General features: G+C 40.2%; 4 protein-coding genes across 6 annotated transcripts; 2 read left to right on the top strand and 2 right to left on the bottom strand.

The window, feature by feature from the left end:
* Positions 1–2,168, top strand: sp9 (sp9 transcription factor). The gene is made up of 2 exons (XM_077536920.1): positions 1–254; positions 392–2,168. The coding sequence occupies exons 1-2, from the start codon at positions 234–236 to the stop codon at positions 1,670–1,672; spliced, it is 1,302 nt and encodes a 433-aa protein (XP_077393046.1). The 5' UTR covers positions 1–233; the 3' UTR covers positions 1,673–2,168.
* A 984-nt stretch (positions 2,169–3,152) lies between these two features.
* On the bottom strand, positions 3,153–9,897 carry cirsr (corepressor of RBPJ and splicing regulator). Its single transcript, XM_077536584.1, has 10 exons — positions 9,561–9,897; positions 9,207–9,301; positions 8,891–8,964; positions 8,357–8,370; positions 8,205–8,257; positions 8,062–8,110; positions 7,699–7,819; positions 5,961–6,067; positions 4,209–4,294; positions 3,153–3,878 (listed from the first exon to the last, which is right to left on the bottom strand). Exons 1-10 carry the CDS (start codon positions 9,630–9,632, stop codon positions 3,380–3,382), a joined length of 1,170 nt encoding a protein of 389 aa, XP_077392710.1. The 5' UTR covers positions 9,633–9,897; the 3' UTR covers positions 3,153–3,379.
* Positions 9,242–12,603, top strand: scrn3 (secernin 3). Of its 3 annotated transcripts, none has more exons than XM_077536583.1 (8): positions 9,242–9,384; positions 10,264–10,476; positions 10,573–10,754; positions 10,823–11,022; positions 11,327–11,539; positions 11,602–11,764; positions 11,951–12,134; positions 12,202–12,603. In XM_077536583.1, exons 2-8 carry the CDS (start codon positions 10,324–10,326, stop codon positions 12,373–12,375), a joined length of 1,269 nt encoding a protein of 422 aa, XP_077392709.1. In that variant the 5' UTR covers positions 9,242–9,384; positions 10,264–10,323; the 3' UTR covers positions 12,376–12,603. The 3 variants fall into 3 exon arrangements, with proteins under 3 accessions (XP_077392709.1, XP_077392707.1, XP_077392708.1); XM_077536581.1 differs by lacking the exon at positions 9,242–9,384 and adding an exon at positions 9,927–10,110; XM_077536582.1 differs by lacking the exon at positions 9,242–9,384 and having other exon boundaries at positions 10,119–10,476.
* Positions 12,449–21,937, bottom strand: gpr155a (G protein-coupled receptor 155a). Its single transcript, XM_077536580.1, has 16 exons — positions 21,700–21,937; positions 20,151–20,651; positions 19,607–20,006; positions 19,350–19,512; positions 17,997–18,152; positions 17,538–17,621; positions 17,316–17,436; positions 17,160–17,244; positions 16,988–17,078; positions 16,724–16,922; positions 15,386–15,475; positions 15,151–15,278; positions 14,884–14,979; positions 14,750–14,814; positions 14,452–14,589; positions 12,449–13,473 (listed from the first exon to the last, which is right to left on the bottom strand). The coding sequence occupies exons 2-16, from the start codon at positions 20,581–20,583 to the stop codon at positions 13,278–13,280; spliced, it is 2,445 nt and encodes an 814-aa protein (XP_077392706.1). The 5' UTR covers positions 20,584–20,651; positions 21,700–21,937; the 3' UTR covers positions 12,449–13,277.
* Positions 21,938–22,524: the final 587 nt, after the last annotated feature.

The raw sequence follows: 22,524 nt of genomic DNA, 5'->3' as shown, positions 1-22,524 counted from the left end.
TTGGCCGACGGCTTCCGCGTTCCCAGAAGTCACTTCCGGATTGGCTGCGTGCGCTCGGCGAGTCGCACTTCAAAACAAGACGCTCGCCGCAACTAAAAAGTAGTGCCGGCGGACTGGAGCCAGAACAGAACCCGTGTTGAGCCGAGCCACAACACGGAGGCTCTGGATCACTCCGGTTCCGAGCAGGTTCGACATCGGCGCCCATTTTGTCACCTCCGGGACACAACTTGGATATGGCTACCTCCATTCTTGCGGTGAGTTGTTTTCAAAGTGAGGCAACTTTTGCGAGTCCAACTTATAAGAAGCAATCTGACCAGTAGGAAACGTGAATGTTGTGCTACACGTCCACGCGGGGTGTGTAAGTGGAACTTTGTTGTTTTCCCCTCCCCAGGAAGAGCCTCGTTTCGGAACGACACCTTTAGCGATGCTGGCAGCGACCTGCAACAAAATCGGAAACACGAGCCCCCTCACCACTTTGCCCGACTCCAGCGCCTTCTCCAAGGGTGGATTTCATCCGTGGAAGAGATCCACGTCGAGCTGCAACTTGGGCTCGGCCCTGCCCGGCTTCGCGGTGGCGACCAGCCGCGCCCCCGCGACGAGCGGCGCCGGCAGCAGCGCCTTCTGCCTGGCCTCCACCTCGCCCACGTCGGCCGCCTTCTCCGGCGACTACGGCGGCTTGTTCTCCAACGGCGGCGGCGTGTCGAGCCAGGAGTCCGGCCAGTCGGCCTTCATCTCCAAGGTGCACACGTCCGCGGAGAGTCTGTACCCGCGCGTGGGCATGGCGCACCCGTACGAGTCGTGGTACAAGTCCGGCTTCCACTCCACCATCTCCGGCGAGGTGGCCAACGGCGCGTCGTCCTGGTGGGACGTGCACACCAACCCGGGCTCGTGGCTCGACGTCCAGAACCCCGCGGGACCCCTCCAGGGCTCCCTGCACTCGGGCACCCCGCAGGCCATCCACTCGCAGCTGAGCGGCTACAACGCGGACTTCTCGTCGCTCACGCACTCGGCCTTCAGCTCGACGGGGATCAGCCCCAGCGCGTCGCACCTGCTCACCACCGGCCAGCACCTGTTGGCCCAGGACGGCTTCAAAACGGTGCTGCCCGCCTACACGGACACCTCCGCGGCGGCCAACGCCATGATCGCCGGAGGCGGCTCGGGCTCGTCGCGCTCGTCGCGGCGCTACTCCGGGCGGGCGACGTGCGACTGCCCGAACTGCCAGGAGGCCGAGCGGCTCGGGCCGGCCGGGGCCAGCCTCCGGCGGAAGGGACTGCACAGCTGCCACATCCCGGGCTGCGGCAAGGTGTACGGCAAGACGTCGCACCTCAAGGCGCACCTGCGCTGGCACACGGGCGAGAGGCCGTTCGTGTGCAACTGGCTCTTCTGCGGCAAGCGCTTCACGCGCTCCGACGAGCTGCAGAGACACCTGAGGACCCACACCGGCGAGAAGCGCTTCGCCTGCCCGGTGTGCAACAAGCGCTTCATGCGCAGCGACCACCTGAGCAAGCACATCAAGACGCACACGGCCGGGGGCGGCGGCAAGAAGGGCAGCGACAGCGACACCGACACCAGCAACCTGGAGACACCCAGGTCCGAGTCCCCGGACCTTATTTTGGAAGGGGTCAACCCCAGGATCACGGTGAAGGACCAGTCCCCCCACGACGAGCCCTGATTGGGGATCAAAACGACCCACACGCGCGGGGGCTTATTTGAATTTAATAAGGGAATATTTCAAAACAAAAATAAGCTCTCACCTCCGGACGCTTCAGCAGTATTTAATTGTGAGGAGAAACCTGTTGAACTTGGGACAATGTGAGTTGCATCTTGTATATGACTAACGACCACGTGTTCATTTCATGTTCATATTGTTCTTCTTAATTCGTGTTGCTTCATTCCTGAACGTCAGGGAGTTTACTTTTCGATGCACTTTGTGGATATTCTGTACGTGCACAGCTTTCTTCAAACATTACGTTTTATTTTTTTGTTGCTTCAAAAAAAAAATCTATATATAAATGTTTACCTGTATAAATTCACACGTATAAGACTTTGATTTTAAAAGTCATTAAAACACATTGAAAAGGCGTCTTCTGTGTGATGGAACATTTTACATTGCTGGATTTATTTTTATTTTTTGTAGGCCTATATTGTCAAAATCAGAAAGATTGTTTTTCTCTTGTTTAATGTGGCGTAAAAAGGGCATTTCATGGGCAAATGCAAATGCTGTTAATTATGAACACATCACAGCCCCATGTGGCTTATTTGAAATTAGGGAGTTATCACAAATGTAATTAAAAAAAAATAAATCGTGGTTTGATGACAAAATTCCCTGAATGAAATTGTCCGATTGTAAACATTTTCAGATAATTTTGAAAAAGATGATTTTATTTTTTCCGTTTAATGAATGAGCATAGAATGCAAATGTCGAATTTAAAAAAAAAAATGCTTCTTGCAGGGCTCACTCAAATGTTAAATTGAAAAGGTTCAAGGATGCTCTCTTGACTTCTTTGTGTTTGGGCAGCACAGCGTCCAAAGTCTTTCAAAAGGTGTACGGGTCCGAATCTCCTCCACATGGTCTCCTCTTTATTGGGGGATGTTAAATCAAATTCGACAATAAAAAGTAATGAGTCATTTTTTTTTTTTATAATAAAAATCTGTGGTCAAATAAAATGAGAAAACCGCTCTGAATAAAATTATTGGAGCCATGTGAAATATAAACAAACGAATTGGAAGCAAATCATATTTTAGAGATGCGCACAATTCTGTTCATATTCATCTCAACTGCTGGCGTCAATTTAATTGGATGTCAAAATTGCAAACCACTTTTGACCACCTCTGCACCGGTTCAAATGCAAGCAAACTAAAATTAAATATACCAAATTTTGAATGAATTCAAAAGCATCAATTTCAAAGGTTCGAGACGGGCCTTGCGCTGCAGGCGTTACTTCTCTCACGATTTATATTTCTCAACTCTGGGGCAAAAATTAGATTTAAAAAAAGAAAAGAAAAAGAAAATCAACAAAAAACAGGCAAATTCCTGATAGTAAATTCGAACATTAATTATTTCAATATTGCACTCAATGAATGCCATCCATTTAACACAAGGAACGAAAATGAACAAAAAATCTTTTGTTGGACTTCTTTTATTACAGTTTCAAACGCTGACTATACACACATAATGGATTGTTTAGTAGGTTTTTTTAAAGAAAAAAAAAAAAAAAGACCATACAAATTGTCTACACACAATATTGTGTGAATCCATTCAATTGTTCCCCATGCAAAAGTGATATTTTGTCAACTGCTTCCCTCTACTGGTGCTGAAGGGAACTGCATGCCTCTTCAGCCCTTGAAGTAAAGATCTTTTCAAGGCATAAAGGCGCCCTCAGTGTTTCCGACTGCTCCTGTCGCGACTTCTGCTTCTGTCTGGGCTTCTCCTCCACTCGCCCGCCGCACTTTCCTTTCTCTTCCTCTCAGCGTCTCGTCTGTGATGGCGCTCTGCGGCCCTCTCGCCGCTGTGGCTCCGCTCTCGCTTTCGTTCTCCGCCTCCCTCCGGCGTCTTCTTTTTCTTCCTCCCCTCGTCCTGCGGGCTCCTTCCTCTCCGCGTCTGCGTTTGTCGACGTTCTCCAGCGCGCGGGTTCTGATCCGGCGTCTCGGGGCTGCGCTCGCGGCGGGACGTCGTCGTCGTCTTCTTCTTGCTCTTCTTGCGGCTCTTGAAGTTGCCGTCGGAGTCGCCGGAGCTGCCGGACGAGTCGTCGCTGCTGCTGCTGCTTGAGCTGTCGCTGCTCTCTCGCTTTTTCTTGTGCTTCCTTTTGCTCTTCCTCTTCTCCTCTTTTTTGCTCTTCTTTTTCTTGGAGTTTCGCTTCTCCAGACGGTCGAGTTTCCTGCGGATGGGTCACACGTTTTGATGCCGCACACAACCGCGAAATGGGGGATTAGCTTCGCGTTATGGACCAGAAATTGACGTTCTGATTGAGGTGGTGATAATGGCATTAATTTAATAATTTAAATAACAGGTTTATAATTGTGGTGGTAGTTTGCCATCGTGAAGAACTGCATTGCATCAGAGTAATCAAATTTGAGATCTGGCAATGCTTTTTATAAGTCAAGTCAAAAGGTCTTCTTTAATTATATGCATACATAATTCTTGTTAACTTAAAACACGATTAGAATAAAAGAATAAACATATGTTGTATTAAATCTGCACTTTTTACCTGAGGAGTTTCTGTTTCTGTTTAGTTGTTAAAGATTTCAAAAATTCCACTTCTGGATCTCCTTCTTCGTCACTCCCAATATATTCCTTTCCAAAAAGAAAAGAGAAATTTGGTTTATTCACAACAAGATAAACATAACGTGGGGGGAAAAAAATGAACACACCATCAACAAACTATCAGTTTCATTCATCAAGAAAATACAGGATATCTTATATTGCTCTTTATAGCAAATACATATTATATGTAATATACAGTATGTTAGGGATGAATGATTTTGAAAAATCTAATCGCCCTCAATATTGCAATTTAACATGCAATTATTCTTTCAAGGTCCTTTCCCATGCAATAAATGATTCTGCATTACACTAAACAATAATGGCTTTACAATACTGATATTTTTCAGTTCTATAAGTTGGGCTTATGCAAAAATGAAGGCAAATAAACATCTCCATTAATATGAAAATGTATTTATCTATTTCAACTAGTTAACGTGCTAATTTTGACTTGTAGTCTTTTCAGCGTTCACGTCAACAACTTCAAAATATTCTCGCCAAACAAGTGCAGTGCAAAATTGGACTCATAAATCTGATTGCAACAATAATGCAAACGAATCTGCGGCTTTTTCACCTCAACTTTTCATGTTTCATGAAACAATTATGCAAACTACATTTATTTAGCACTGAGCTTATCTACACACAAAATAAATAAATATATAAAAGATATGCATAAAAATGACCAGCACACTGAAATGAAATGAGAACATTTGTTTTAGTCTTAAAAAAAAAATACTGAGAAAATAACTTGCAAATTTCAAATCCAACTGTTGTCATTGACAGTAGTGATTCTCAAACTGTTCCGTTCATGCTGCAGGGTATGATGAATTTGAATTTAATTTGAATCGATCTTTTTGTGTAGTCGATCACGTTTAAAAAACAAATATGATTTTTAACACAAAAAGAACCTGTCTGGAATTATAATGTTCACAATAACTTGAAAAATCAGATACATGATGTTGCAAAAAAAAAAAAAAAAAAAAAAAAAAAAAGGACCTGCACATAGCCAAATTGGACATGAATATGAAGAGTGGCACGTGGGCTCCATCTAGTGGTATGTGAAAGAATCACTGAAGTAAATGGTAAATATAAATAAAATCTATAATCTGCATCCAGCCTGATGAACTTTTTCAAAATCCAGTCAAGTAAATTTGTAATTTTCCAAGTACAACACATTTTTTTGTATTTAAACTTATGCATAGTGCAACAATTCACGTTAAATCTTCAAAAACACATTAAAATACAAGTCTTATTTTACTTCTATGTGCAATATACATTTTAATGAAATCCTTTAAGTACAGATTTTTCTTTTCCAATATTTATGCACAATGTTAAAGCTCAAACTACAGATAATGTTAGTTTCCTACAAGAATCAATAATTAAATTAAATTAAAATAATTTTTAAACACTTTTTTTGAGGTGGTGATTATAGTAAAAAGTTTGTGTGCCAAAGAACGCCTTTAATTGCAGAAAATTAAATATGAATTAAAAAAAAAAATCTAAACAGTTTTTTGTCTCTTTACTTTTAATAATAGTTTGAGGAACTCTATGTGACTTGAATCATGCAGCGCTAAAAGATTACACAGTTCTATTAGCATAAGCTAACTAACGTTAGCCTGCCCTCTTTCAAAGGTATAATAAGCAAATGTGTGCTCATACAACATCTGTGAGAAAATGAGTGCGTGAGACAATTACTTACCTGCGTGGTATCACAGACGGTAGCGCTGCGATCAAGGACGCATTTCTTGAGGGCAAAGCCGCTGTTGCGCATCTCGGCCATTAGTTCCGAGGGGTGCATGGAGGGACCTGTTAGCGCAAATCACAGCGTCACGGCGCCATTGATGACGGAGCCTCGCCCGCCGCCGTGGGAATTTCGGGGGGCGGCTTTGTTAACGGGACCGAACGTCAAATCATGTCACTCCACTTCCGGCTGAGCAAATCACACGATATCAAGCTCGGGCAAAGCAGCGCTTAGGAGGAATCACAATACACAATAATTACTTTTTTTTTTTCTCTCTCTCTCTCTTTCTGCTTCTTCCGCAGGACGACGGCAATTTGAGTGCGGCAAAATCGAGCCTTGACCGGATTCTCCCGGGGTGAAACGTTATTACTCGCCGATTGCACAACTACAAATCTGCTCGAGGCGGAAAACGTGACAGCTTTCGCTTCTGAATCCTTTTGTGTTTGACTTCAGCGCCACTCACCCACTACAAATATCATTTGGCGGCTGACACTATTATTCTCTAATGTGAAGAAAATTACAGCAAGGAAATAAAGATAAATTAAATATTTTTTAAGAAAATAATATAATCTAATTATACATATATTTATAATATATATGAAATAAAATTGATAACAAAATAATCATTTAAAAATAATTAAATAAAAGAAAATATATTAAATACTAGGGGTGTTAAAAAAAATCGATTCGGCGATATATCGCGATACTACATCGCGCGATTCTCGAATCGATTCAATAATCGGCAGAATCGATTTTTTTTTTTTTTTTTTTTTTTTTTTTTTTTTTTTTTTTTTAGGATTCACACCTTGAGCATGGAAGAATGTTATATGAACGGCACATTAAGCCTTAATATTTTTATTTTAATGCTGTTCAAATGTGAAACAGATTGCAAACTGTTTGTGTACAGTAGCTCACGGTTATAAGCCTCAAGTTTTAGATGAATATATTCATACAAATCTTACAGTGTACATGTACAAATTTACTGATAGTATTTTCTAAATTTGAATGGAAAAAAATCGCAACAATCGACTTATAAATTCGTATCGGGATTAATCGGTATCGAATCGTGACCATTCGTATCGGGATTAATCGGTATCGAATCGAATCGTGACCTGTGAATCGTGATACGAATCGAATCGTCAGGTACTAGGCAATTCACACCCCTATTAAATACAATATAAACCAATTAAATAAAATTCCACATATGTATTACATGCAACACAACACTCAATCTAAAAATACAAAATGTGTTTATAATTGTGGTGGGAATTTGCAGTTGCGTACAACTGCTTTCAGCTTTGTATTGTGTACTTTGCATTGTGTTCCTAATATTTTTACTTCTTGTTATTATATTAAAATATTATAAACACTACTTTCTTTTTGGAATTGGAAAAAAAAAGTTTGTCGATTTAAATTACATTATTACAAAAGTATACATTGGTTGCACGCATTAACATCAAGTTTTCCCCAACATAATCGAATCTCATCTTTAAAACTCATTTTTAGCCTCTGACTTTTTGACTCAGCATGGACTCACTATGGGTTTTAATGTCATTATGTTACTGTTAACTAACTGCCGTTTTTATCGTATTACAAATTTTTACTCCATGTGCAACACTTTGTATGCAGTAATGTTTGTCTACATGCATTCCAACATACAGAGGCAATAGGTCTAACGGATGTGATCCAAGTGTACCTGCTGTGTCCTCTGAAGCCACAGAGCTGGCATTGATGCCTGACAGTCCAAACAGAGGGCATTCTCTGTCCGTGTTCACATGGCCCCACTTGTGGCATTTGATGCAGCGCACATTGCGCACCTTCAAAGTGATCGGGAAAAAAAAAATAATAATAATCATGTAAGCATTCAATCTTATTGACTTCCAAAACACAATTTAAGTAACTCGACAACTTGAGAGATCTATCAGACAATTCAATGTCCTCTTCTTGTTCACGTTTCTTCGGTGCCGATTGAAACGGTCGATATTGTTCAATAGTGGAAATATGAACATCAAATTATAACAAACATTTGTTGATAAGCGGGCAAAAGACAACAAATCACCTGAATTCCAAAAGGCTGATCCCTGATGTTCATGTCATCTTTAGCATATCTGCAAAAAGAATTAAATTGGTTAAATAATTCAAGAGTACTGTGAACTATACCAATAAATGAATGAATGAATGAATACATGAATAAATAAATACTTTTCTCTGGGGGCCCCTTTCTGCCATTCAAATTTGTACTCCTCTTCTCCCTCCTTAAAGAAAAATAGGGATACAAATGAGCTACTGGCATGTAAACAAAATAGTTGTAACAAAACCCATAAAGAGACACAGTAAAGGTCCATAAGTTTTACCTCAGCCTTCTCCTCTGCAGCAGGGACAGGAATTGTGAGAGAGAAAAACAAGTATCAGGACTGAAGATAAATACAAATACAATGAGAAAAAAACCCACAAACATAAACATTGCACATATTTTAAAAGCTGAACTAAAGATGCAACACTACATTTTGTCCACCAAAGGCCTATTTCTGTCAAAATATTGTTTACAAATCTGTCAGACTCTGTGTTAGCGAGCATTTCTCCTTTGCCGAAATAATCCATCCACCTCACAGGTGTTTGCATAACCCAAAACGAATGCACACTTTGTAGTGGTCTTTTCTGTAGGCAGTGTGAGGCCCACCTGCTGTCTTCTTTGCATTTTGATATGGCACGTTTACCAGGTGGATGGATTGTCTAAGCAAAGAAGAAACGCTCATGAAGAGTCATTTGTGAACAATCTTTTGAGTTCAGATCATGAAAACTTTGAGTAGAAACAAAATCATTGTGCTGATATTTTTTGTTCAGTATACAAATGTAATTGAAAGATTTGGCCTGAAGAGATTACTTACCTTTCGATGCTCCCGGTGGAGCCTCATACATGAAATTGAGGCCATTTTTAACACGATCATCCCCTATCAACACCCTAAAAGGTGAAGAAAGAAAAATGAACGCTCAAAAAGTCATCAGTTATTTTGAAATTGAACATTCAACTCGTGGTCATATTTATTAGGGCAAAATTATCATTTCAGATCTCAGTGTACTGTGCACCTTTCTCCAGTTCTTGTAAGTATATCATCTTTGTGTTCAACTAAACAAGGCCAGATGTCACACTGAGCACTAAGTAAATTTGTGAGGACTTCGTACCATGACTGGATTAGGGTTTACCTGTTGTTGTAGGTGTCCTGCTCCTTCAGATAAGCCTGCATCAGGTCTTCCTGCTTTCTCTTCTCGAAAGTTAGCTTCTGCTCTGCTATCCATACCTGCACAAAAGGAGGATCACACGTTGGAGCTTTCCTTAAAAATATATGGCACTGGAATGAAGACATTGTAAATATGTTAATTTGTGAGTAAATTGTGACATCATTATTATTTCATTATTGTTTTCACTTTGTGGCATTTTTGTCAAGCGTTTAAACGTCAACTAGCTGCAACTCAAACCAGGCGAAGGAAACTATGTTTACAAGCAAACCGAAGGGTTTACTGCAAAAACTTCTTTCCGAAACGTTAACTTTTACTTACCTTTTTGATATTAGACTTCGACGCAGGGTGAAAATCCTTTTTACACATGAAGTTGGCAAAAGACTTCCCCATGGTTGATAATCAAAAACGTCCGAATATTAAAACGAAATTTCAGCTAATGCTGGTTAGCTTCGCTCTTTCCGGAAGTTAACTAAACGGAAGCGGAAATCGTCGATGCATTCAGGTTTATCGGAGAAAGTAGATACAAAAAGCGAGATTAATCAAATCAAATACAATTCTTTTAATGCCCAACACTAAATTTAATATAGTACCGTATCTACGTTTGTTTGTTTTTGTTTTTGTCACATTTGATGTGTCACCGAAAAGCCCACATTACGTATGTGGCGTGACGGTGGTGATGCAACTTGTGAAAAAGTGTCGTAAATTTCAGAGCGCTTTAGGATGCTTCGGCAAAATAATACCTCATATGTATTGTCACATAAAAATATTTAACTTAACTAATAATAATTATGATTATAAAATTGTAACAATTTGTGTAATAAGAAGTAACCAATTGCAGTATCGTCACGTGACTGTCGTAAACGAACCCGTGAGTCGCAGAGATGAGAGAAAGTAAACATTGACAGATTTTAGTCGATATTGTGTTAAGCAGTTAACAGCGGTATTGTAATTGTGTGGCGTCTTATTTGCCTTTCGTTTGCTCTTAAACGGTGTCTTACTTTTTTCTATGCAATGTTGTCAGGTCATATGTGACGTCATATCACAATTTGGCCAGTTTGTGATCCATCCAGCTTCGTCCAGCATGTTTTGTTCATGTGACACGTTTGTGGCTCTGCCCCCCTCCACCGAGGGACACCACATCATTTTTGGGAAGAATGCCGACAGGCCTTGCGACGAAGTCCAGGAAGTGCTTTATTTCCCTGCGACTGACTATGAGCCGGGGGCAAAGGTCGAGGTGGGTGCACTTGCTACAGCCTCAGTATTAATTCCTACTTGTGTGACCCTTCTGTGACAACAGTATTTTTCCTGTGTCACTTCTCCTGGTGAACAGTGTACTTACATCGAGATAGAGCAAGTTGCCCACACATATGCAATCATTTTGAGCAGACCAGCGTGGCTGTGGGGTGCAGAAATTGGTGCAAATGAGCACCAAGTTTGTATTGGGAATGAGGCTGTGTGGGGAAGAGAGAGTGCTGATGGTGAGGAGGCTCTTCTTGGCATGGATCTCGTCAGGTAAAAGACCAGTATTCGTTATGTATCACTATCATGCCAGAAAGAAAAACAAAACACTTGTTTTCCAGGCTTGCACTTGAGAGAGCCGACACTGCAGAGAAAGCTGTGCATGTCATAGCCGAGCTTCTGGAGAAATATGGCCAAGGAGGAGCTTGCTTAGAAGAACAATGTGACTTCACTTACCACAACAGCTTCCTGATCTCAGACCGGAAGGAGGCCTGGGTGATGGAGACCTCAGGGAAGTACTGGGCTGCAGAGAGAGTGGAAGGTAATCGGAACAACTTCAGGCCAAGCACTTTGAAGAAAGTGAGATACGATCTAATAAGAAATTGCATGCAGGGAGACAGTTCGACAACCTGATTAGTGCCTGAGAAGAGTTAAAAAAGAAAAAAAGAAGAAAAAAAAGTCATATTTACAGAGCTATTACAGTGGATCAAGTGTATTTTCATCAATGAGCCAGTCTGTTATACTTTTGTCCACTAGAGGGTGCCTCAATAGAGCGCTCATCTCATTTATACTTTTAGACTGTTTGAAAGTTGTTTTTTCAAAATTTGTATTATGTTCCGCTTTAGCTGGACATCGTAACATCTCAAATGAGTACAGCATCACAACCAAGATGGACAGAGAACATCCCGACCTGCGCAAATATGCACAAAATAAAGGCTGGTGGGACGGAAAGGCTCCGTTCAACTTTGCCGCCATCTACTCCTACATGAACACGGCCAGAATTGAAGCATCCGGGAGTCGATACTGCGAAGGGAAGAAGCTGCTGCGGAAGAGCAATGGTTAGTTTTACAGCATTTTTGCCTCATCCTGAAATTTGAGAGTTGTTTTTCATCCATTAAAGGACACATCACCGCTCAGACGATGATGGACATCCTGAGGGACAAAGACAGCGGCATCAACATGGAGGGCATGTTCATGACAACAGGCAGTATGGTGTCAGTGGTACCTGTGGATCCAGCTCTGCCAGGGGTTCACTATTTCACTGCGACTCCGGACCCGGAAAGGTGCAGCGTCCATTTTATTGTCCTTATTAGGTTGAGCCCAGCTGAGTTTAGCATAATTTGAACTGAATTCTGAAGGGTAAGGAGGTGAGATTTGATCAAAATGAATAGAAATTTAAAAGTAAAGACCACAAGAGCCGGTCTAGCGGCATCCAAATTGGTCACGTAACTTCCTCTTTCGTACAACAGGTCAATATTCAAACCCTTCGTCTTTGTGGAAAACATGAGAGTGGAGCTAAAGGAGACCACTTCTCCCAGTTACGGCCCACATGACCCAGTAAAGAAGAAACCTCGTTTCCAGAGCAAGCCTGACAGAAAGCACAGCTTGTTCACTAAACACGAGGTGGTGGCCGCCTTCATCGAGACATACAAGGTGACGCAAGTCCACAAAGTCACATCAGTATGTGGAATACTTTACCGATGTTGTTTATTCTCGGCAGGAGCGAGGAGAGCGGATGACGCGCAGAATGAGAAAGCTAGAAAGTGAGAGAATGAAACAGATGGAGCAGATTCTTTATCATGGCGTCGAGCAGCCTGATACTTTGCTGGATCTGTTCCCCAGCACTGTGAGGGACGAGATGGAGCTGTACGGCAAAGGCTCCGAAGTCCAATAATCAATCATTCAGGACACGGCAGCAGTAGAAAGCACGTCGCTAAACAATTTACTTCACACTTAACAGGAGGATGTAACATCTGCAGGTTTATTCTAAATGTTCTATAAATAAAGCAGCATTGTACAAAATGTGTCATAAGTGCATAACATAACATTTAAACACAAAATAACACTCATCTTGCAATTGTATTTCACCCGAGCAAAAATAAAGTGTTCATTTTCATGCTTATTCACTATTATCATCAGTAATAAATAGGCTTAATGGTACTTTCCCCTTTTAAAAAAAATGTCCAAACAACATATTTATGTTGAAACAAAATATGGTGAAGGTCCTGCCTTGACTTATGTCAATATTCACTATGGCAACATAAACTGTGTACAGTCAGAAAGAAAAACAATAATGTCCATCTTCCCTTCTTTATCGTTGAGGTAAACAGAAAAATTCACTCGCATACTGGCACCAAACACTACAATTCAGTACTTTATACTGGCTTGCATAAAAGTTGACAATACTGTCATTAAAAAAAAAAAACAAACAAACAAAAAAAAAAACTTTCTGTATTGAGCATTTGGTTCATTTGAAATGTTGCCGATTCAACAAAGTCATGCATTGCTGAGCAATATTGCTTGTAAAGAATAAAATTGTCAAGCCTCAATTCAAACTAATTAGCCCTCCAAATATGACATCATCATCACATTTGCCTTTTTCCACTTACGTCATCTCATTTGCATTTCAAAACAAGTGGGAGTCAAATTTGGCCCCTCCTAGCGCGTCAAAACTGCATCTCTTGCACGGCCCTGAATAACTCAAGCAGTTTCATGCATTATATGAAGCGGACACACGTCAAGCAGCCATCTTCATACAGTGCTGAAGTTAAAGTGCTTGCGGGGGGGGGTGACTGCTTAGGTCACAAAGGAGTAAAAAATGGGAGCGTCTTGGAAGGCGCATTCCTGCTCGATGTGCTGAAGAACGCCGCCCTGCAGCAAGCACGTGCCGTAGAGGACGGCCGCAGCTTGATCCTGAGCCAAGCCCACCTGCTGGAGCCACTCCACAAGTTCACAGCCCAGGAAACAGTCCACCATTGTCCGCATCCCACACCTGAAAAAACACAGCAAACACTGAGGGATGCTCAATTATTGCCAAAATAATAATCATGATTTTTGGCAATAATTGAAATCGCGATTCCTGTATTCAAACAATTATTTATTTTTTGCTACAAAACAAGAAAATGTTTAAGCATTTAAAAATATTAAGACCAATTAAAATAAAAATAGAAACACTATAATTATGTAAGTTCCTTTTAGATCAAACAGAATTTATAATAATATATAATTATAATAAGTATTTATGTTGGCAAAAAGCTTGTGCACTGTGCAGTAGGATCATCATTTATTTTTTGGTACAAAAGAAAAATGTTTAAACCTAAAAATGAAATTAAAAAATATTAAGACAAATAAAATAATTCGAAACATTAATTATGCAAGTTCCTTTTGGATGAAACAAAATTAAATTAGTTATTTTAAAAGTTTAAAAAAGGTGCAAATGTATAAATTTAAACATCTAAAAAAATAGTATTAATCATATTTATTTTACGATTATGCTGATTTTGTAATTGTGGAGTGCACTGATTAAAATTGAAATTGAATTTCGATTAATTGCACAGCTCTCTATATATTTCTTTTGAAGTTGAAATATATTTAAGCCTTCTTTCCATCAAGCATGATTGTTTGATTCTATTTAGATGAATGTACATTTTTTTTATAAGGTTGTGTATTAAAAAAAAAAAAAAAAAGAAGAAGAATGTAATGTCAGTAAAATATTTTACTAGTGGAGCCCAGAGTTCAAAGCAAACATGGTGAAGCAGCATTTAGCTGTTATGCTGCATGCAAATGAAATATGATTAAGGTTTTTCAAAGCATTTTTAAAATATTCTCTCTACTTTTACTTCTTTACTCTGCTTTCCAATGTCCATTTTTTTTGTTTGTAAACACACTTTTAATTATGCACCCACTATATAAATAAAGCTGCCTTGCCTTCCACATTTCTGAAAAAGCACTGAGCAGGACATCTTCTCACCTTCTCTCCCTGACAATGTCATGAAAACATTGGTCTTTATGGTGTTGGACGAAGTCAGCGCAGGTCTTCCTGATCTCCTCGGTCACGTCACTTTGTGGTTGCTCTTCCTGCCCATTTCCATACCACAGTCTGTGTAACCTAATCCACAGGCACAACATCAACATATTAACACACATGCATCCTTATTCAATACTCAATATTCAATTTGGGCAGTACAATTCATTATTTTAGCAACTTTTTTTTAAAAGCTCTCTCACTAGTTTTTACGTTCTTACATTAAGTACTGTTTGTTTCTCACCTTTTCCAGACGGGCAGTAAAATGGAATGTTTGTCCAGGCCAAACAGAGCAAAGGAGAGAAAGCCCTGCAATCACATCAATGTCATGTAGCGCGTGACGTAGTGGAAACTCTCATTCTGATTAGAACACCAAACCTGCCCGTAGTTGGCCACAGCACAAAAAAACTGCAGCTCCACGTAAAGTCTGCCCGGGTCTTGGTACAAGAGCAACCACACGCAGCTGGACAAGTTCTATCACGAGGGAAGGGTACATGTACAAAACAAACCGTTTTCAGTGATATAAAATGCAACTGAATGAACCCTGATATGGGTTTGATGCACTGCCAATGATAATGCAATCACTACTTGTGAGAACATCAAGTGAGAGTTTATCATGTTTTTTTTGGGGTTTTTTTTACTCACAGCTAGCGCACCGACCGCCAGAAGCAAACACAAGAGCACATGACGGGCCACTTGTCTATCTTCATCCTGATGATGCTCTTCCACTCTGAACACAAGGCAAACGGTCGAGTCGCTATTCTCACTTTGACCTGAGGGGGCAGAATAAAGATTTGGAATGAACATTTCATCCTCCTGTGCAGCAAATAATTCAACTTCACATGAAGCACAGAAACCTTTGCATGCTATTGCTCAATACCTGCGAGTGCGTTTGCCGTGTGGTTCATATTTGTGCTGATGATCATGTCAGGCATGGGCTGGGGTGGCGCACATCCGCACATGAGGCGCACTGATAACGAGAAGGAAAGTAACAGCAATTCATTATCAGTAATCTAGTGCGGAGTATTCTAGTAGAGAAGAACGGGTGCCTTGAGATAAGACTTAAATTTGTTCTGTGACCAATTGTGAGGAAAAAATGCTCTATAATACTGTTTGAAAACAGAGTAATGAAATTAGGACTGCAACTAACATTTTTAAAAAAAAATCAATTCATTTATTATTTTTTCGATTAATTTGATTTAAAAAAAAAATCATTCCTGTTTTGACAGTGCACAAACGTAAATGAATTATGATTCAGTCACCGGTTTGGTATTTAATGTGAAAAGAGGAATCAAATAAAGAGAAAAAAGATCAGGACCAAGAACGCTTCCCTGCGGAACACCATATTCAATATCAAATGTTTGTAACACACTAACCCAAACTGACAAAAAAAAAAAAAAAAAAAAAAAAGTTAATTTTGACACCATCCATAGCCTGAGTACACTGTTCTGCTGCAGACATTGTGACATTAAAAGACACAAAAATGATCAGAAACTGGAACATTAGTGATATCCTCCTGACTACCAGGAAATAAAAATACTGCCCAATCATGTTTATTATGATATTCCCCAATCTTTGTGAAGTAACTGGAATACTGCAAAAGAAATTTTTGAAAAAGAAGAAGTTTTTATTTTTAAACTATGATGTGTCCACTACAGAGGACATTTTTTAAGACTTAAATGTGAGGCTCAAATACAGTTAAAATAATTAAAAAAAATACTTTAATGTGTTCTAAAGAGTCTTATAGAAAACATGGTAAGATTTTAAGCCTAAATTTGTTCAATAAAAAGTGTTATACACTTACTTTTCCTTGTCAAAGGTAGCAAAGCCCCACCCCTACACATTTGGTATCATTGGAAAGTTCTGAATGTCCTCTATAGAGCGCAAAAGGAGTTAATTCAATCGTATGCACTCGGTGGGAGATATCCAGGTTTTAAAGGGTCCACTCCAGAGGACAAATTCGAATTGCTGGTTGTCAGGAGGATATTGATTACATCCATTTCAATAACTGTTGTAATATCTAGGTCAAAAGTGTTTCCAGAGATATGGGTGAGCTCCCTTTACACGAACAAAACCTGAATAGACAAAGCTGTAGAGAAATTTCATAGCTTTTGAAAAAGCAGTGTTAAAAAGGCATCACTGTATAATAATAAATCACAATTTTCTACTGTATACAAATCCAAATATGTGTAACTTCTACACGATTAAATAACAGTACCTGTGTTGGGATCTGCTGAACGGGGTTCAGGTTCAAACAAAGAGTGGTTATCTTGCTCACTTTCAGTCACAAGGTCTTCCACGGACGGATTTCCCCCTTGAATTCGGTCTTCTTGGGCCCAGCTTCCTCTGCTGAGAAACACCAAGGAACCCCCTGATAGTAGTACACTGAGAGTCAGCACAAACGTGCTGCAGATGATCTGTCAAAGCAAACGCGGGTAAGAAAAGAAACAAAACACAAAAAAGGATTGTTAACCCACCATACCTGCGTTTTACTGTAAAAGAGCGATGAGTCGATGGTGTCTGGCAGTTTTTCCCCACAGATTAGCAACACAGCAGTTATGAATGCAGGGATTCTGTTCAGAATGAAAAAAAAAACACACTATTACAGTGTTGTTGACCACACAAGTGAAAGTACCTCATGATGGCTGACTCACCCCCAGCCCGCAATAATAAACATGCCGGACGAAACCTTCAGATGGTCAAACCTTCTCAGAAGCACAAGAGAAAGTGCAATGAAGCCTAAGATGAGAAACATTAAGATAATTAGCATGGATTTATTTATGTCGTTGCCACGTGTATTCACAAAATACCTGGCAAAACGTAAGTGCAGTAGAGTGAGGTACACAGCAGCGTAAAAGACAAGATCTGGCCGATAAAGTTGTCTCCGTTCACCACAAATTTCCACAGGATCATTCCCAAACAAGTGAGGAACTAAAACAACAAATAATGACAGTTAATGATCGTTACCCTAGTGGGCAAACTTCCAGGAATGATTGGAACCTTGAACTGTTTTTTGTGCAAGCGTTGCTCACCTGTGCCAGGAAAAGGTTGCTTGTGAACATGTGAGGCAGCCTCTTGAACTTCTTACTAAAAAACATGACTGCCATGGTCCACAGCTGTCAGTGAAATACAAATACCTTTACAAAGTGAAGGTTGTTTATGTGGAGTTTAGTTTTAAGTAAAACCTGTTTGAACAACCGTTGTGCAACGCGCATGAACCCACAACCTCGCCATGCCTAGACGCCCACTCATAATCAAGTTCCTCAGAACTGGGCCAAAAGTAACAAATGAGGAAATGAGCCTTTTAGTCTGTAAAGCATCTGCCTCCTAAAAACATCCTGCAAATGACTCGAGTTTTAACCCGCCTAAACATGTCCCAGTCAGACATGTCACCACACGACCACATCATAAACCGTGTGACATCAAATGCGATTCTAGGTAATGTCATGAAAGTGGAATTCTGACATTGTGGCGTTCTTATTGCGACTCACCAGTGCCACTAAACAGACAATGCTTATATCGAAGCTGACATCTTGCAAGGTGCTCATCAGAAGCTGAGGATCCATCCGGCGGAGGGTGAGCAGCCAGGCAGAGGTAAACATGATTGGAGCCGAGAGCAAAGTGCTGATCACCATTCCGGAAATAATCTGACAGGAAGCAACACGCGATCAGCCATGACAACACAAAACGGTTCAAACATGAGAAAAACGACAAGTTGAAGGAAATGATCTTTTACACCATCGTTCAACCTGGTATCACATTGCTAGTGTTGAAATTGGCTCCTAGTAACTTTGTCAAAGAAGACATTTTTTTTTTTTTCATTTTGAAGTCATCACATCATGGCAAAGAAAATAATATCACTATCGAAACATTTTAAAATCGATAATCCCCCCCTTGCAATTAGCATTAGGGCGCTAGATTACATTTGCGTTATTTAGTTCACCCATAGATATAATGATATATCTACATTACATGTGTAAGAGTGTCTTAAAAGTCACTTGCAGATGATGCTTCAACATTATTCCATGAGTAAACTAGGGTACTAGTTTATGCTAAACTGTTTGCACTCGCGATTAGCATTAGCGCGCTAGCGATTAGCATTTTAAGTAAACAAACACTAACCATTCAGTTCACACAATACATCATTATATCTACATTACACATGTAGTAATGTCTTAAAAGTCACTTGCAGACAATGCTTAAACTCAACATCATGCAATGAGTAAACAAGGGTAGCGCTAGCTGTTAGCTACATGAGGTCACTAATTTCCTGTTCCTGTCTTCTTCTGGGCATTTTTAGTGAATGACTGCCCTCTACTGGTTAAGCGATATTTTGGAATAATAATTACATACCAAGCGCTTTTTAGGACGTACAGAATTTTCTTTCTTTTCTCTGCTCAATGTCCTGTACTGTCTTTAATAAGAATCCATCAAGTGCTCAGTCAGTGAGCGTTTTTTTAAATTTTATTTTCGTTTGTTTGTTTTTTTTAAGCAGAAAAATATCCACCATTTGGCCACTTGGCGGTGCACTAACAGAAGAAATAAAGATCCGACCACAGCCCGAATGCATCTGTATTTTTAAAAAAAAGAAAGAAAAAAAAACTGTATACAATTTGGATGGCCCAAACATATCTTGGAGGCAAAGAATTTTAGTCGACCTATTTTTAAAGTTGAATTATTCAACTTGGTCCACTTTTTTCCCCCCAGCTACATCTAAATTCATCACTTCATTCCTTTTTTTTTTGGCATGTTTTTGTACTTGAAAATTATCTGGGGGATCCCACAGGGGTCTGTGCTGGGACCCACTCTGTTCATCACGCATCAGCTCTTGTAACAAGACTCACCACTTCCAGCTGTGCGTTGTAATATGCAGCGTAGATCGCCACGCTAGGCGCCGTGGGGAACACTCCGTAAAGAAAGGCGTAGTTGGAGAGACTCGAGTGGTTCGAAGGGCTGACGGTGTCGAGAAGATCCACCATGTCTTTGCAAATCAGCGGCATCAGCAACCTGGAGAATGCACGAGTGCGCCATAAATGAGGTCAGATAAACGTCTGACTCATCAGCACAAAAATACAAGGTCATCATCTCATTGTATACTTACAATTTCGCAGTCAAGAGTAACACTAGCGTGACAACAGTGGACCTGGTTAATTTCTTCAGCTGCCCCACCATGGACAGACCCAAGTAGAACAAAGCCGCTCCCCCGAAGGAGTCGGCCAAACCGTCCACAAAGTCCTCCATGAAGGAAGGTATCTTCTGGCGCAGGAGGAAATGGGCCACGATGCCAATGACGACCATGAAAACAATCGGGTTCCGGAGGACGTGGAGCACCACTTGTCCAACGATCACAAGTTTGCCCTGCTGGTGCTCTCTCTGATCCTTCCATCTTTGGACCTCACAAAAGGCAAAGCCGATGGGATTCAGCAGCATTAGCGACACGGGTGCCACCAAGTAGATGTACTGGACGTATTCTGGGTATGTGCTCTCGTATAGAGCTTTAACTGTGGACGCACATCGAGTCAAACGTTAGAACCTGAAGTGTTTTTTTTTTTTTTTAAGTCATTGTGTATGGTGGAGTACTTGATTCCTAAACAAAAAGTTAGTTAACAGGAGAACACTGCTGTACTCAAAAGCATCATACATACCAATTGGGTAACCCAGAGCAAAGTCGTTGCTTTGGGTAGCAAATATAGAGTACAGCCCGGCTTTGCTGCAGCGACTCTCGGGACTGGAAACAACCAGCGTCAGGACACAAACGATGCCAAACACAGACGCTTTGGCTATGAGGACGCTCCAGATGAAGGGCCAGATGACGTTCCCAAAGTCCAGCAGAACCATGTTTTTAAAGAGGAGTGCGGGCAGAGCAAACTTGGACACAAAATTGCCTAAACCTTTGGCCTGGGTGGATGTGATGATGCGGGATCTGCCGGCGATATAGCCACACAGGATGATGCCGAAGCACTTCAGCAGAGCCGGGAGGAGCTTGTTGATGGATATTGTGGTTGATGGAGCAGAGGGATCCATCGGGTCTCCATCCCCATGTGGAAAGATGCTGGCAGCGGTGGTGCTGAGTGCCATAATATTGATGTTGTTTCCCCACCAATGTCAGCAGTCACGTATGGGTCCAGGTCATATTGATGTCATGACTGTCAGGTAACACATGGAGAACACATGTAACATTAAAGGAACATTTATCAAGATAAAAATAAATAAATAAATATTTTTTTTTTTTAAACTACAAGAGGAAAATTTAATTGGAGCTCTAAACTGGAGGGGGAAAAAAACAAACAAACAAAAAAACAAAACAAAAGCATTAATCAGTTCCAAATATAGTCATAAATATTTTGGAGGCACCCTGACAAAACTTTTGATTTATTTATCTATTTTTCTTAATGTACAAAGCAGTTTTGGTATATAGAAACATTTTAAATTTTGAACCCTGTTAACGTGCCCTTTTAATTTTAATTAAATATTTAATTATATTTTATTTTTCCTTGTAAGATGTTAAATTTTAATTTGAAAATAAGAACAGATGTATCAAGTTTGAGATAATTACTTTTGGTTTCAAAATGATCTTCCCACTTCTTGCTAGAATTGAACTCGCTCCAGAAGAAATTTTTTTTTCGTATATACAATTTGCAGGTGTAGTAGGTGATCTCTCTAAGATTTTATGGTAGTTATTTCACCATTATTTATTACATCTGCATACTTAGTTAGTTAATCTTTATTTAATAAAATAAAAAAAAACTAATGAATAATTTTCTGTCCAAATAGTTTATTGTATCGGTTACAGATCCTGTACGTACATCGTATTATTTGAGGTAACAAGTAAATTGTATGTTTGGAAAAAAAAAAACTTGCCTTTTATCTTGGATGTGGTGCAAGCGCGTGCAAAGGTAATCAGATGACTGATAACCTCAAGCAACAAAACAGCCAGTGTATATGGAATTATGTGTCACGGTCCACGGACACTCATCTAAACTATATATTTGCTGCAATTAATGTACCTTGGCTTTATTCAACTATTTTTGCCAGCGACGTGCAGTGACAGGCAGGAAAAGTTTGGCGGTGCGCCGTTAGATTTTTTTTTTCTCGTGTTAAACCTATATGCCTTGGCTCAATATGATTAGTAAACACATACGTGGTCAAAACACGCGGTTTCAAAAGGTCAGCAGTGAAAAAAATAAAACTCACCGTTGCTCTCATGTGTCAGTTCCGGTGGGAGTAGCCATGTTTGTTAGCGCGTTAGCTAACGTTTGCTGTTGGAACAAACGACACCGGTAAGTCATCAACACAACGCTAAAGGACGAGAAATCGCCGAGCGGTCGCGACACACGACGCAACACCGCAAACGAGTGAAGGTTTGTGGACAGAAGCTTTCTTGCTTGACTTCCCTCGCTGTTGACTTTCGTAATACAGGCTATAGAGTCGACCAATCACAAGCGAAGGAGGAAGGAAGAGGCGGGGCTTAGCTTGACGGTCCATTATTGGTGGAAAGTGAACAGTCGGGCACAACATCAGGTGCACTGACACATTCGGATTAAATACAAGAAAGTATTATTTGTTTTTAAAGGCAATATTTTGTTATATCATCATCATCTTATATTATTGCATTAATTAAATAAATAATTACTTTAAAAATATCTGATGCACTTTATTTGGGGAATTGTTAGTCAAATAATAATACAAAATATCGGGAAAAAAACATGCAGACTAGACTGTATTTTCACTTTATCCATTTTCAAAGATGAAACCTAACTGTGAGGCAAACAAACTATGCTGCCTTAAATTTGTTTCCACACGGCAAATACAATTTACAGAGGTCACCTGTAAATATACATTTCAATATAACATTGGGCAAGCATCGGAATCAGATGAAATCCCATAACGAACTTTAACATAATATATATTAAGGAGAATATTCTCCCTTTACAAAGATATCAATTGATATTGAGAAGTATATGTTTATTGTAGTTGTAGCTTACAACAATTTTTCATTGTAATTTAATATAAACTGAA

Source organism: Festucalex cinctus, chromosome 11 (genome assembly GCF_051991245.1).
Source record: "Festucalex cinctus isolate MCC-2025b chromosome 11, RoL_Fcin_1.0, whole genome shotgun sequence".
NCBI classification, from domain to species: Eukaryota; Metazoa; Chordata; class Actinopteri; order Syngnathiformes; family Syngnathidae; genus Festucalex; species Festucalex cinctus.
This window is presented reverse-complemented; position numbering and strand designations above follow the sequence as displayed.

Bases quoted from the DNA above. Each gene is read 5' to 3' on its own strand.
- scrn3 (XM_077536581.1), top strand. From the start codon at position 9,988: ATGTATTGTCACATAAAAATATTTAACTTAACTAATAATAATTATGAT. The intron at 11,023-11,326 runs GTAATCGGAACA...GTTCCGCTTTAG, and splicing joins GGCTGCAGAGAGAGTGGAAG to CTGGACATCGTAACATCTCA. The intron at 11,765-11,950 runs GTGCAGCGTCCA...TTCGTACAACAG, and splicing joins GCGACTCCGGACCCGGAAAG to GTCAATATTCAAACCCTTCG.
- gpr155a (XM_077536580.1), bottom strand. From the start codon at position 20,583: ATGGCACTCAGCACCACCGCTGCCAGCATCTTTCCACATGGGGATGGA. The intron at 18,153-19,349 runs GTGAGTCTTGTT...GCTTCCTGTCAG, and splicing joins ACAACGCACAGCTGGAAGTG to ATTATTTCCGGAATGGTGAT. The intron at 15,476-16,723 runs GTACTGTTATTT...TCTCGTTATCAG, and splicing joins TTCAGCAGATCCCAACACAG to TGCGCCTCATGTGCGGATGT.
- cirsr (XM_077536584.1), bottom strand. From the start codon at position 9,632: ATGGGGAAGTCTTTTGCCAACTTCATGTGTAAAAAGGATTTTCACCCT. The intron at 7,820-8,061 runs GTGATTTGTTGT...ATCACTTTGAAG, and splicing joins ATCAGCCTTTTGGAATTCAG to GTGCGCAATGTGCGCTGCAT. The intron at 6,068-7,698 runs GTACACTTGGAT...TTGCGCTAACAG, and splicing joins GGCTTCAGAGGACACAGCAG to GTCCCTCCATGCACCCCTCG.
- sp9 (XM_077536920.1), top strand. From the start codon at position 234: ATGGCTACCTCCATTCTTGCG. The intron at 255-391 runs GTGAGTTGTTTT...TCCCCTCCCCAG, and splicing joins TGGCTACCTCCATTCTTGCG to GAAGAGCCTCGTTTCGGAAC.